The sequence below is a fragment of the Tasmannia lanceolata genome, unplaced genomic scaffold, assembly GCF_043159265.1.
Source record: "Tasmannia lanceolata isolate RefF3 unplaced genomic scaffold, GAP_Taslan_0.1 ptg000037l, whole genome shotgun sequence".
Lineage (NCBI taxonomy): Eukaryota > Viridiplantae > Streptophyta > Magnoliopsida > Canellales > Winteraceae > Tasmannia > Tasmannia lanceolata.
Genome location: NW_027518714.1, coordinates 21,136,641 through 21,149,959, shown reverse-complemented (window position 1 = coordinate 21,149,959; position 13,319 = coordinate 21,136,641). Strand labels below are relative to the sequence as shown.

Below are 13,319 nucleotides of genomic sequence, written 5' to 3'. Positions count from 1 at the left end.
ACGATTTTAAATGGATAGCACGTGCATCACACGTGCATTTTTACTAGTTAACTCTAATGCGGTGATTATATTTTAAAGGGAATTGCTAGGGTCCATCACAAAAGGCACTTTGCGGCCGGTCTATCGCATGTCAGACCAGCCAACCTGTCTCCATTCACGAGTTGGCCGGTCTGACATGCAATAGACCAGCCACGAAATGCCATTTGCGATGGACCCTAGCAATTCCCTATTTTCAATTGTCAAATTAGAAAACTGCTTTTGCAAATAAGGCGAGGTGGGAATCTTCTTTTGCAAAAACCCCTTATCAGGGGTAAAATAGGCACATTGAAATTTTTACTATAAATTAATGAAATTATTGCTGTTAGACTAAAAATTATGCTTACAATGGTCATTGAATGTGTGAATTTCCCGACTGTTTAGTTTATTATAATTTAATTTTAATGTTATGCAAATGACTTTAAAATAAAATCTATTCAATTTTTAGCCACCCACAAACATGGTTTTAAATTTCGACCTAAATCCGAAATTTCGGGTCGATTTCAGTCAAAACCGAAATCGAAATTACACATACCCAAAAATTGTGTATTAAATAAAATATTATTTTAAATTGTTTTGTTGGATTTTGGCCGAAATTTCGGTTTCGGACCGAAACGCATTCCAAAACCGAAATTTGAAACCATCCCCACAATTGCATCGAATTGCAAGTTAAGTATTTTATTCTATTTTGATAGATTGCTTGATCGAACATAAGGTCTTTAAAATCAGAAATGTGCTTAGAAAAGTGGGATTCAACGGCAAATGTTTGGCAAATTAGGAGGGTAGAGAGAGACAGAGGGGGAGGGGGGGGGGGGGGGGGGGGGGGGGGGGGGACGCAGTAAACCTTGAAAAGAAAAGTACATGTACATGCATTGGGTTAGGCTGGATTTTGTTCGAAGTCAAAGTATGGCTTCTCGTTATTTAAAATTTTCGTAGTGTTATCTACTTTGATTTTCTGTGTTCACATGTTTTATCATCTGTGACAGGATCCGTGAGCTTCGATCTATTAAATTTAGAAGTTAAAAATCAGTAGAAAGTAGACTTATTTGGTGGAGGACTCTGCATTATTATCCTGCTTCTTGTATTTCTTTTTGTTCTCAATTATGGCAGCGTCTCTTCATGAACACACTCCCACATATACATATTTACATAACACTCATATATGTATGCATGCGTCTATTTTGATTGACATGTTGGATTGGATTTTGGTCTCAATGAAGTGCTCTCCAACTTCTGATTGGTTGGTAACGGGGCCTTGTCATTTGAGGATTTGATAGCAGTAAAATTCCGTATGTTTATCTTTGGTTGACTGTAAGAGTATTCTTAATGTTTTTTTTTATGGGTTGCATCCTTAATGCTGGATCGACTAATTTTAACCGTATCCTTAATGTTGGATCGACTAATTCTAACTGTGATAGTGCTGGAAAATGGTTTGAAACATACTTTTGCCTGCATATGAGGTGTGATTATAGGCAGAGTTTCAATTTATTATAGACGTTGTTGCAATCCCATCTAGCTGTTAACCTGACATAGATTTCCAATGTGATATTTCTTTTTATACCCAGGTGAGGTTCTTGCAAAACAATTTGCGAATTTAGGAGCAAAGCTGATCATTTCTGCTCATAATGAAGCTGAATTGGAGCGAGTCAAGAAAGAACTTGTTGGTATACAACTACTGTGAGAAATTTTTATTCGCTGAAACTTAAGAAACCTTGAGCTAATGTTTACACGAAAGTAATTTTTTTTCTAATTTTTTCTCTGATATTTTGCTGTTTGATCACAGGTAAGCATGCACCCGGGGAAGTAAAAGTTTTGCCTATGGATTTGGCTTCTGGTGAAGATTGTCTAAGCAAAGTTGTGCAGCAAGCAGTGTCTTCTTTTCCTGGTGCAGGAATTGATTATATGGTCCACAATGCAGCCTATGAACGCCCTGTAAGTGATCATTTTTCGTTTCAACTTTTTCAAATTAGCTCATGGAAGGTTATTTCATATATTTTCACACTAGTATTGTTGGATCATTTTAACTTTAATGTGCTCTACGTTGACATATACACGGTATACTATATGTCTCCCTCATGTCGTACGTACGTCAGACTCACATTTAGAAAATTATTAACACAGCTAGAAGAGGGGAAAAACTTAATTTATCTTGTTCTAACTTCTTTGGAAAATGATACCTGCAATCCCTTGTTTTGATAATGGCACTCCTTGTTTTATTAAACACTTTTTTGATTAGATGTTGATAGATTTTGGGGAATGATGTCAGGTTTTAACAATTATCGAGAAAATTTGTCAATTGAAGAGAAGAGCACCATTACAAAAACAAGGGAAGCATATGTCATTTCTCATTTTTTGGTATTACGATTTTTCTTCTCAGTGCTTTTGGTGATTCTTTTGTCTGATTAAAGTTGTATCTTGAAATCATAAAGAGCATTCAAGTAATGTTAATGCTGAAGATAGAGTCCAACTATGCAGACAGTCACCTTAGGCTTAGGATCAATTCTAACGATCAACATCGGGTCCCACAAGGGGACATGTGTGTCTTATCAGGACCGTTGATCTGGTGTGGACCGTCCTGAGGCGGCCCATTGATCCTGGTCACATGCCAAACAGACATCCCATTCTTGGGATTAAGACCTACAAACATCAACCTTTAACTTCTCTTGACGGAACTATAACGAGGCCTAATAGATCAAGGGGCTAGGATCATAAGATCAAGGTGGGTCCAACCTCAATGGGCCATACTTGTTTTGTTGGTAGGGTCAACATACATGATCATGTCCTTGTGGCACACATGAGCTCTAAAGTGATCATTTAAATGGTAAAAGAATGAATTAATAAGGAGAACCGAGAAGGTCCTCAAGGATACAAGCATAAAGAAAGAAATACAAGACAGACTGAGAATTCAGGGGGAAGGAAATCAAACCATTCCAACCCCACCCTAAACACACCATCCCTAGCTAGAGAGTCTGCCTCAGAATTAGCAAATCTCCTTACATGCTTAAATACAATAGAGGATCCAGTAGTTAAGTCAACAATTTCCTCAAAGAAAGAGGAAAATCTCCAAGGGGAGCCGCAGAACCCGAGAGCCACCACACCACATTTTTAGAATCACCCTCTACAATTGTTTTGTTATAGAGAGCCTTGTCAATTTTAATAATTCCTTGATACACCGCTTTAATCTTCGCCTCAGTTGCATCCCCAACTCCAATGGGGCCAGAAAAGGACCATAAAGCCGACCCAAAAGAGTCTCTACATAGACGTCCAATACCTACCGGCCCCGGGTTGCCCAAACTCGACCCGTCAAAATTGAACTTGAGACAATCCACCGAAGGAGGCTCCCAATGTTCAATGATTCGAGATCTAGCTTCACTTTCATTACACACTATTTGCCACCCCTCCCATAAATCAAAGGCCGAGACAAATTGAAACAATGAAAGGCTCTTCGCCCAAGCAATAGAAAGAGCAATTACTTTGATATATAGCCAATATGGAGATTTGGTCACCCCATTAAAGACTCTAGAATTTATCTCATTCCAAATAACCTACCACGAGGCAAGAAGACAAATATTCCATAACACCTTCCCTTTTTTCTTCCAAGGGACAAACTCCCAATATGCCATCAATTCAGGGATCGACCGAGGAAAAATCCAACAAATGCCAAACTGTCCTAGAATGCGGCTCCACACCTCCCTAGTGACCTTACAATGGATAAATAGATGGTTAATAGATTCACCATCTTCCAAACATAAGGGGCAATGATCCACGAGAGACATGCCTCGTTTCCAAAGAAAATCAATCGTTTGAATCCGGCCATGAATCACCCCCCAATCGAAAAAATTCCTTCTAAAACTCGGCATCCAATTCACACTGCTACCCTCCCGAACAAAGCGTTCACAAACTAATGCCTCTTTCTGGGAAGTGATCACATATAAGTCAGGGAACAAAACCATAAGAGGTTCACTCGAGCACCACGCATCAACCCAGAATCTAATATGGTCACCAGAGTAGACTTTATATCTAATACCACCATAAAAAAGGTGCCTCAGCTTGAAAATATTCCGCCACACAGTCAATGACTTTTTATAATATAAATCCTCTGAGCCCCATTTACCACCCGAGAAACCGTATTTACTCCCTATAACTTTCACCCATAATGAAGACTCCTCCACCCCAAACCTCCATGACCATTTTCCCAAAAGAGCATGATGAAGTCTCTAACTCTTCTAATGCCCAGACCCCCCTTATCGAAAGGAAGGCAAACAGATTCGCATTTAATCAATGGAATTCCTTTCTTATCCTTAGATCCCCCCATAGAAATCTTCTCTGAATTTGCTCAATCCTCAACACCATACTCTCAGGACACTTGAAAAGAGATAGGAAGTAGATAGGGATGTTTCCTAACACCGCTTTAACAAGAGTTAGCCGACATCCTTTAGATACTAAATTCTTTTTCCAGGTTTCTAATCTTCTCTCAATTCTCTCAACAATAGGCTCCCATAATGCTTTATTGGGTCTCCCAACTCCAAGGGGGAGGCCAAGATAAGAAGACGACAGGGCCTCCACCTTACAACCCAAGATTTGAGCAAAACCACATAGATCATTCTGTGAAGAATTCAAAGCGTACAACCTCGATTTCTGGAAGTTGGTTCTCTGACCAGAAATCATTTCATAACATCTGAGAGTGGCTTTTAAGTTCAAAATCTGATTTTCCTCAGGAGCACAAAAAAGAAGGGTATCATCAACAAATTGAAGTAATGACACTTCTACAGAGTCACAACCGATCTTGAAACCTTCGAAGAGCCCCAAAATATTGCCCTTTTTTATTAACCTTCTTAGAGACTCGACAATTATAACAAACAAAATGGGAGAAAGGGGATACCTCTGCCTTAGACCTCTAGATGATTTAAAAAAGCCTCTAGGGGATCCATTAATAAGAATAGAGAACCAAGCAGAGGAAACACACTCTCTGATCCATCCTCGCCACCGGCTACCAAAACCCATCCTCCTAACCAGGTAGTCCAACCAATCCCACTCAACTCTATCATAAGCTTTCTCCATATCCAATTTGCATAAGACACCACCTTTCCCAGACTTCTGATAGTAGTCAATTGCTTCATTCGCTATGAGAGAACAATCCAATATTTGCCTCTTGCTAACAAAGGCGCTTTGACTATCCGAAATAATTGATGGAAGGACACTTTTCAGTCTTTGCCAAAACTTTTGCCAACAATTTATACAAGCATCTCACCAAGCTAATGGGGCGGTATTCCGACACCTTTGAGCCTCCCTCCACCTTAGGGATAAGGGTAATAAATGTAGCATCTGTTCCCCTATCCAGAGACAATCCATCATAGAATTCATTAAAAAACTGTAGAATGTCGAACTTCACATACAATCGTGAACCAACACGATTAGAAGAATGCTAAACAAAACCCATTTGGTCCAGGAGCCCTATCCTTACCCGTAGAAAATAAAGCTCTTTCTATCTCTTCTTCCCCAAAAGGTTTTTCCAGGCTCAAGCACTCTTCTAATGATAGGTTACTAAACTCAACTCCCTCAGGGATGGAACAAACCATGTTCTCTGATGAGTATAGAGAAGAATAGAAATCCAAGATAGCTTTAGAAATCTCCTCTTTGCTATTCACCATATTTCCATTCACATTTAGCGCCTCTATTATGTTTCTCCTCCTTCTAGCATTAGCCATAGCGTGAAAATATGCTGTACTTTTATCTCCTTCCAACAACAACTTCACTCTAGATTTTTGATGCCATGATATCTCCTCTTGAAGAATCACGTTTTATGCTCTTCCTTTAATCTTCCCAATTCTTCTCACTCCACTTCATCACCAAGGCCAATTTCCTCTAAGGCAGACAACTCCATCATGCGATTCTCAATCCAAAGTTTCCTACCCCCATATTGCCGATTCCGCTCTCCAACCCACTCTTTCAATTTTTTCTTCACAAACCTCAATTTGAAGCCAATCAAAACATCAACAGGACCTTCTACAGAAACAGATAATCACCGGTCACCCATTTTTTCCACCATATTAGGAATGCAAAGCTACTATAACTCAAATCTAAAAAGAGGAGGCCCCCACGACTCCAATCTAGGATCAAGGATAAGTAGGCTATGATCAGAGACAGAATGGGGCAAGGCTTTCTGAAAAACCTCAGGAGTTAAATCAAGCCATCCATGACAAATAAGGAAGCGATCAATACGACTTCTAGTCTGACCACGAGACCATGTGAAGGAAGCCCCCGAAAGAGGAAGATCCACTAGCTCATACTTTGCAATGAAGTCAGCAAAGGACCTCATATTATGGGTCGATCTGATGCATCCCAATCTGTCACCCACAGTTCTGATTTCGTTAAAGTCTCCCCCAAGACACCAAGGATATGCACGTAGATCCCTGACAGCACTCAATTCCTCCCACAAAAACCCCTTCTCTGTCCTAAGGATAGGACCATACACTCCAGAAAACAAACACATCGAATCATCATCCACCCTTCGAAGAGACACAGAAATGGAGAATCTACCTTTCCATTCCTCTTGTTTAAGCCAAAAATTTTCATCCCATGCGACCAAAATACCCCCAGAAGCATCCGATGATTTCAAAAATGAAAAATTCCACTCTGAGCGAGCCCACAGGCTTCTAATAAGACTTCAATTAATTTCATCCAACTTAGTCTCTTGGATGCAAAACAGGTTGGGCTTTATTTCCTTCACTAACTTTTTAACTTCAATTCTCTTTTCCTGAGAACCCAAGCCATTAACATTCCAAGACACAATCTTCGTGGGATAACCTTTCTAGAGTCCTTCCTCCCTTCCTTACACTGGATTGCCGCCCACTAGGCTTTGAAATAGCCACAGTCTCATCTACCTCACGCCCATCATGCAAAATGTCAGATTTTAATCTTTCTAGTTCCCGACATTTCTTTCTCCCTTTTCCTCAGATCGAATCTGAATATTAGATTGGCTATCATAGTCTCTCAATTCTGCAGCTTCTAGCGCTGATCTTAACACTTCACCTATCCCTGCATATCCCGGCCCCAGACTCTTGCCAACTGCAACAGAATGATTCACAAAAAACTCAACAGCCTCTTCTCTAGAACATTCCCACGCCTTATTAGAGGATAACACTTATTCAACATTAGAGAGTATGTACAGGAATTCTCAGAACCCAGATAATCAATTAAAGGGGAAGAAGAAGTGCTCAGCTGAGTACCCTGCACATCAACCAAAGGTGGAAGGAAAAACATGACCAACTAAAGATATATCAGGGAACGTACCTACTGATGATAAACCATCAGTCACATCATGCTCAGATCAGATATCATTTATATTCACAGGAGGAGCTTGGGAGCAAGGAAAAGTAGGATCACAAAAGGGATCTATCGGATCCTTCCCATCAACAGAGCACACCCCCATACAAGGTATTCTATCCTGGATTTGCCAATCTTCCACTGAAGGACACCCAACCCCATACTGCAAAGATACCTGCTTATCGGGAAGCCAAGGCGTATTCAAGCTATCTCTATACACAGGCAGGATCAGATAATAGACGGAGCCCACCACCATCGAATCCGTATTAAAAAGAGACACTTTCAGCCCAATATCTCTCTGCGGATTCAGAGGCTCAATCACAGGATTTGCTTCAACTTCAATCGATTCAAAGTCTAGATTGATAACAATATTTCTCCAACCAGGACTGATAGATCCAAAACTACCAGACCCATCTTCACCCAGGGATGGGGATGTACCATCCACCTCCAGATTATCTAGGAATTCCGTAGAGCCGAAATGGCCATCTCTCCAGACCTCCTCGCCGCGAGATGCAACTAACGTCTCTTCGAGATGCCATCGGTCCCACCTGTTACTAAATACCTGGTCTGGGCTATTTCCCATCCCCCCATTAGATTTACCCAAATTCATATTACGGTATGGGCTCAAGTACAAAGACCCAGGCCCATGAGCAAAGTCCCTGGCCTTTGGTCCACTCAAAGAGATCCTTTTAGCCCGCCTCGGAGAAGTCGCTATTAAAATACTCTCAAAAGAGTCAATAATCGTTAGAGGGCCCACCCTATTAGAGGAACAATAATCAATACCACAAACACTCCTCCACGGTCCACCTGTAGCCAGCTGGCGACCCACTCGATTGAAAATTGAAAAGCCTGCCGGTGCAATTTAGCCTTCCATGCGCTGCAGGAGGAGTACGATAGCATCTTCTGCTATCCTGCACCATATCATCTTTCCCAATTGCACCAAACTCTGCCGCCCCATCATCTTCTTCTCCCGAGCTCACATCCTTATCTCCTGGCAAAACTCCCAAATCCCCTTCGACATCATCACCCATATAAGAGTCACCCGACGAATAAGAAGAGGAACACGATTCCCTGGATCTAAACCCTCCAGAATTAGACTTCTCAAGTTTAATCCATCTGATAGATCCATCCAGGTTCAACTGCAGAGAGATTTCTCTACCAATATCTCCTGCCGTTGAAATCAGCACCAAAGCCGACACATATCCAGCTCCAGCCGAACACGAGGCATCAAGATCCAAAACTTTCCCTACTCGCTCACCAATTCTTCTGAAGTTATCTTCATACCATGCTTCGGGAGGAACCCCAGAGATTCTCCGCCAGCACATTGAACCTTCCTTCGGAAACTTTTCATCCCATGGAAGAAGCGTGAGAAAAGGGGAATTAGTCGCAGCCATCCACTTAGCTTTCACTTGAAGCTTATTAATCCGAAAGGTGGGAATATCATCACCTCAAGAGGATCAATCTTAAATACAGTCGATGATCTCAGCCCGGCTTTTCGACAAAGCCAACCTTCAAGCGCCTTTAAATCACCACTCCAGCCCTGTCTGTCTGATTCTCCCCCACAAGTAGAAATCAGCATTTCCAATTGATTTAAGGGGAATAGATTCGATATTAGACAAGATCCCATCAGAAGTCTTCAGAAAGAAGTCTTCAGCAAGACCTTCAGATACCTCCTCCTCCGGCCGGAAACCGCCGCCCACATCAACAGTAGCACTCCTGCTCATCCCAGGGTAGTTAAAATCCAAGCCAGACCAGATTTTGCCGCACTGATGACATTCAGATCGTCTCCTGAAGTTCCTAAATTTACAATGGTACACTTCCAATCTCCCAAACCCTCTCTACTTCTTTTTTGGCTCACCCGCTCGATTCTACAATCCTTCTTCGAGAGGGTACGAAACCATCGACCACCAGTATCTTCCACTCTCTCCATTGACAACGTAAATAGGTTGTGAAGCTATCATCTTAATAGCATTTTTTTTTTTGAAACAGATCTTAGTAGCATTTTTTTTCTGAAGATGATGACAATCAGCTTCCAACTATATTTGCTTGCAGAAAACAACAGCTCTGGATGTAACTGAGGAAGCTCTTAAGGTATTAGATATCACTTTGTGTTCATTTTTTTCTGAGCTTTTCTAGGAAAATAATCTTCATAGGTATTTTACTTTGTGACTAGGCCACATTTGATATAAATGTCCTCGGGACAATATCTCTCACTCGGCTCCTTGCACCTTTCATGTTGAGGAGGGGGGCGGGGCATTTTATTGTGGTACGTTGGAACATAAATTCAGTTTTTAATCGATCACATTAGATAATTTTGTTCTTGAATTGGCTCCTGTTCATTGTGGTTTTCTTATTTTTTATTTATTTAATGTATCCTCTCTGCAGATGAGCAGTGCTGCAGGGAAGACACCTGCCCCAGGTCAGGCCGTGTACTCCGCTTCTAAGTATGCTGTAAATGGATACTTTCATTCCTTGCGTTCTGAGGTATATTTATTAATTAGGTCTGTGACTGCTCGAATTTTGCAATCAGTGTATCCGGCCTGCAATTTTTGAGTGAGTTTGAGGAAATTAGTGGTGCCTACCATTTGCTAATTTTTTATACGATATATACTATATAGGTAACATTTAGCCAACCCCAACTAGTTTGGGACAAAAGCTTAGTTGAGTTGAGTATATAGGTAACATTTCTTTCAGTACGAATAATTATATAGAACTATTGCTCGTCAGTTGTCATTTTATGTGTCAATGCTTTTAATTGCAAAATGTAGTGTCACAGTGACACAATTTTAAAAAACAATAATAATTCTTCCTTCTGCACAGTCCTTTTCATGTGATTATTGTCCATAAATGTTTCACTTTCTTTTTTGTTAGGTGTATTGTGCCTTTTAATGTAGCTTAGCTATGTTCTTATTATTGAACTGAGAAAAATCAAAAGAAATAGTTACAAGAAACTAAGATAGTGTTATTTGATTTTAATCTGTGATTCAACTTATAATTCCTCCATCTTCCAAACCTTTTTTTTGGTTACGTACAATTCTGTATAATTAAACACTCTCTTGGATGGACCCACTTTATTGTATATTGCAACTTAGTTTACGTGATATTTTGACATGTGCCTGATATATCCTTTTGTAATTACAGCTGTGTAAGAAAGGGATTAAGGTGACAGTTGTTTGTCCTGGGCCTATAGAGACATCAAATGGTACTGGAGCTAGCTCATCAGAACAAAGTGCTTCTTCCGGGGTAAGATTTTAGTTTTTTATCCACTGTTGATATGCATTCATATTTGATGCAGTTTGAGTGGAAGGAATAATTGACATCCTGCCTATTGCAGCATATTGGTGAAGATTTTGGACATATTTGAAGAAATAGACTACTTCATACCTGCACGAATCTTCAAATTTCAAATGTACCCCATTTTTTTTTTCTGTTGATAGTTCAAACATAAAAGTTGAATGGTCTTATTACTGATAGGTAGCAGTTTTTTATTTTAAATGGTGTGGCTAATCAGTATTCTGGCTGGCTGCAAGAGACAAACTAAGATGACCTTGGCTAAAGAGGTGGTGTGGTTGTGAAGCATTTAAAGCAACTTCACCATTGTATCTGAAAGCCAAACTGAAAAGGGATTCAAATTATTGGACGCTGGTGCAAATCCTTAATGATTCAAAATTCAATTCATATTATTACAAAATTATGAGTATTGGAACCATGGTCAACACCAGCATGCTCATCTTGCCATATCAGGGCATAAGATAGAAGTCTGTGTTGGGTATGGAATTAACTTTGGAGCTTTTGTGCTTAGATTTGGTTAGCCCACCAACAATTAATCAGTCAAAATAACTAGGAGAAATGAAAATCTGAACCACAGTAGTGCACAAGATTTACACAAATCACCGCAATTTGTGATGCGTCCACAAGGCAGCAATGATCTAACCTTTGCTGTTGTCAAAAAGGAAATATGGGATATTGATAGCAAAATCACTTTCAAACCGAGTCTTTGCTCTTTGCTGAATGCCACCACATAGAACTCCAAGAACTAGGTTTCTTCATGCCACAAGACCCCTAGAGAGTGATACTTTATGCAAAACCTTGTCTGGATGCCTTTTCTCGGATTCTTATATCAAGCACAACTGTCAAAGCATAATTACATATATGTATATATGTTGTTTATTTAATTTGAGGACCTTTAATGATTTTGTAACCATCATATAAACCCTCTTTTGGATGCACAATAAGGTCAAAAATCTGTTTAGCATGTTGAATTCAATCAGATTAGAGGCAAATGCTGGGATCGCAATGTTGGGACTTACCGCTCTTTTGATTGGCACATGCTTAAGTGTGTCTAATAACAAATGTATGCTGAGTTGTCTTGAAATGATTAAAAGTTACAAGCAAAGTTTAGCAACATATGGCATTAAAAAAAAAAAAGTTTAGCAACATATAATACATATGGTTTTTTTTTTTTGAATGGTTATAATACATATGCTATACTGCATTTTCTCTCCTATAGGTTTGTATTCGAAGTGATTTATTGCGTTTGAACTTACTTGAAGACTGATATGGGAAGTTATCTCAAGCCACTTGAATCATTAAGGGCATATGAAGAAAAAATAGTATATTGCTTATGGCTCCTTGACACTTTTGCATCTAAGAGCCCATCTTTATTTTTAACAGAAACGTGTGACAACAGAAAGGTGCGCAGACCTAACGATCATTGCAGCCACCCACGGATTAAAGGAAGTTTGGATATCAAATCAGGTTGTTCTCATGCTTTGTGTGCTTTCCTTATAACCACTATATAGAAAACATATCAATTCTAGGTGCTAAACTATATCAATACGTTTTCTATTTTACACCTGTGATATCATTTTCTAGAAGTAAGAGCAAGTGATGAGAATGGAAGAACAAGCAAAAATAGTTACTGTTCTTTCCTTTTTAGTTTTATGATGTTGAAATTTATAGTACAATTGTAGAATTTTTTGTACTTCTTAATTTATAGATTTAGTCTCAGAAGATGCCTTATGCTTGTGTTTCTCTTGCAGCCTGTACTTGCTGTGATGTACCTTGTGCAGTACATGCCAACCATTGGCTATTGGCTCATGGACAAGGTAATCTCATTTACCTGGGTAACTGACGCATAGACATGTGTCAATACTAGATGCGGACACATGTCAATACTAGATGCTTTTGTTTTGTTTTCTTTTTTTTTTCTTAAAATTTTTGATAGGCAAGGATGACATTTGATAGGCACTCTAGCCTTACAAATCCAAGATTAACATTTTAAATGTTTACATGAAAATATTGAAAATAAATTTTCTGTAGGAATGAGTAAATAAAAGCAAGAGATGTAAGAAACATATTTAGAAAAACAAAACGGCATGAAAAGTAGATAAATATTGTGTGAATTTATTTATTTTGAAAGATAGCACAATTTTTATAACTGATAAGAGGAAAACAGAAACCAGTGGGCATTACCGGGAAGCAAAAGAAAGCAGCAAAACAAAATAGGGAGGTCTATGGAGACATATGGTCTTTTATGACAAGAGATGGAATCGCGTCGCCCCTCCCTCTTTGCATAAATGGTCAGCTTCCACATTGACCGCGCTTTGCACGAGTGAAATCACCTGATGGCCTGCTGGGCAGTCTAACACTTCTTCAAATACATTCACAAGGCTCCACGGATAGCATTGTTTGATGGGAAAGTTGCCTTGTTCCCTTAATTTACCAGGTAACCTAGCTGTAGTGGGAAACAAAAGAGGAAAGTTTTTCTAGGTTTTCTAAAAACCTATTAAAGGGAGAGAAAATATGTTTCTCTTCGGCTGGAGGCTCTTTGTGTGGCGACTGCAAAGAGGAGACAAGGGAGGAGAGAGAGAGAGAGAAAGAGAGAGGGAGGGAGTTTTTTTCCTCGAGTTTATCTCTTGGGTTTTTGCTCAGGTTTCTCTTCTGTACAGTATTGG

The 13,319-nt window shown here is 39.6% G+C and overlaps 1 protein-coding gene across 1 annotated transcript; it reads left to right on the top strand.

Moving 5' to 3' along the window:
- The first annotated feature begins 1,423 nt into the window (after nt 1-1,423).
- On the top strand, nt 1,424-12,528 carry LOC143861312 (uncharacterized). The gene is made up of 9 exons (XM_077372249.1): nt 1,424-1,466; nt 1,602-1,700; nt 1,820-1,968; nt 9,415-9,453; nt 9,536-9,628; nt 9,748-9,846; nt 10,504-10,605; nt 12,037-12,120; nt 12,405-12,528. Exons 1-9 carry the CDS (start codon nt 1,424-1,426, stop codon nt 12,501-12,503), a joined length of 807 nt encoding a protein of 268 aa, XP_077228364.1. The 3' UTR covers nt 12,504-12,528.
- Nucleotides 12,529-13,319: the final 791 nt, after the last annotated feature.

Excerpts from the sequence above, each read along its gene's own strand:
- LOC143861312 (XM_077372249.1), top strand. The coding sequence starts at position 1,424 with ATGTTGGATCGACTAATTCTAACTGTGATAGTGCTGGAAAATG. Across the intron at positions 1,701-1,819 it reads AGTCAAGAAAGAACTTGTTG|GTAAGCATGCACCCGGGGAA; the intron begins GTATACAACTAC and ends GTTTGATCACAG. Across the intron at positions 1,969-9,414 it reads ATGCAGCCTATGAACGCCCT|AAAACAACAGCTCTGGATGT; the intron begins GTAAGTGATCAT and ends ATTTGCTTGCAG.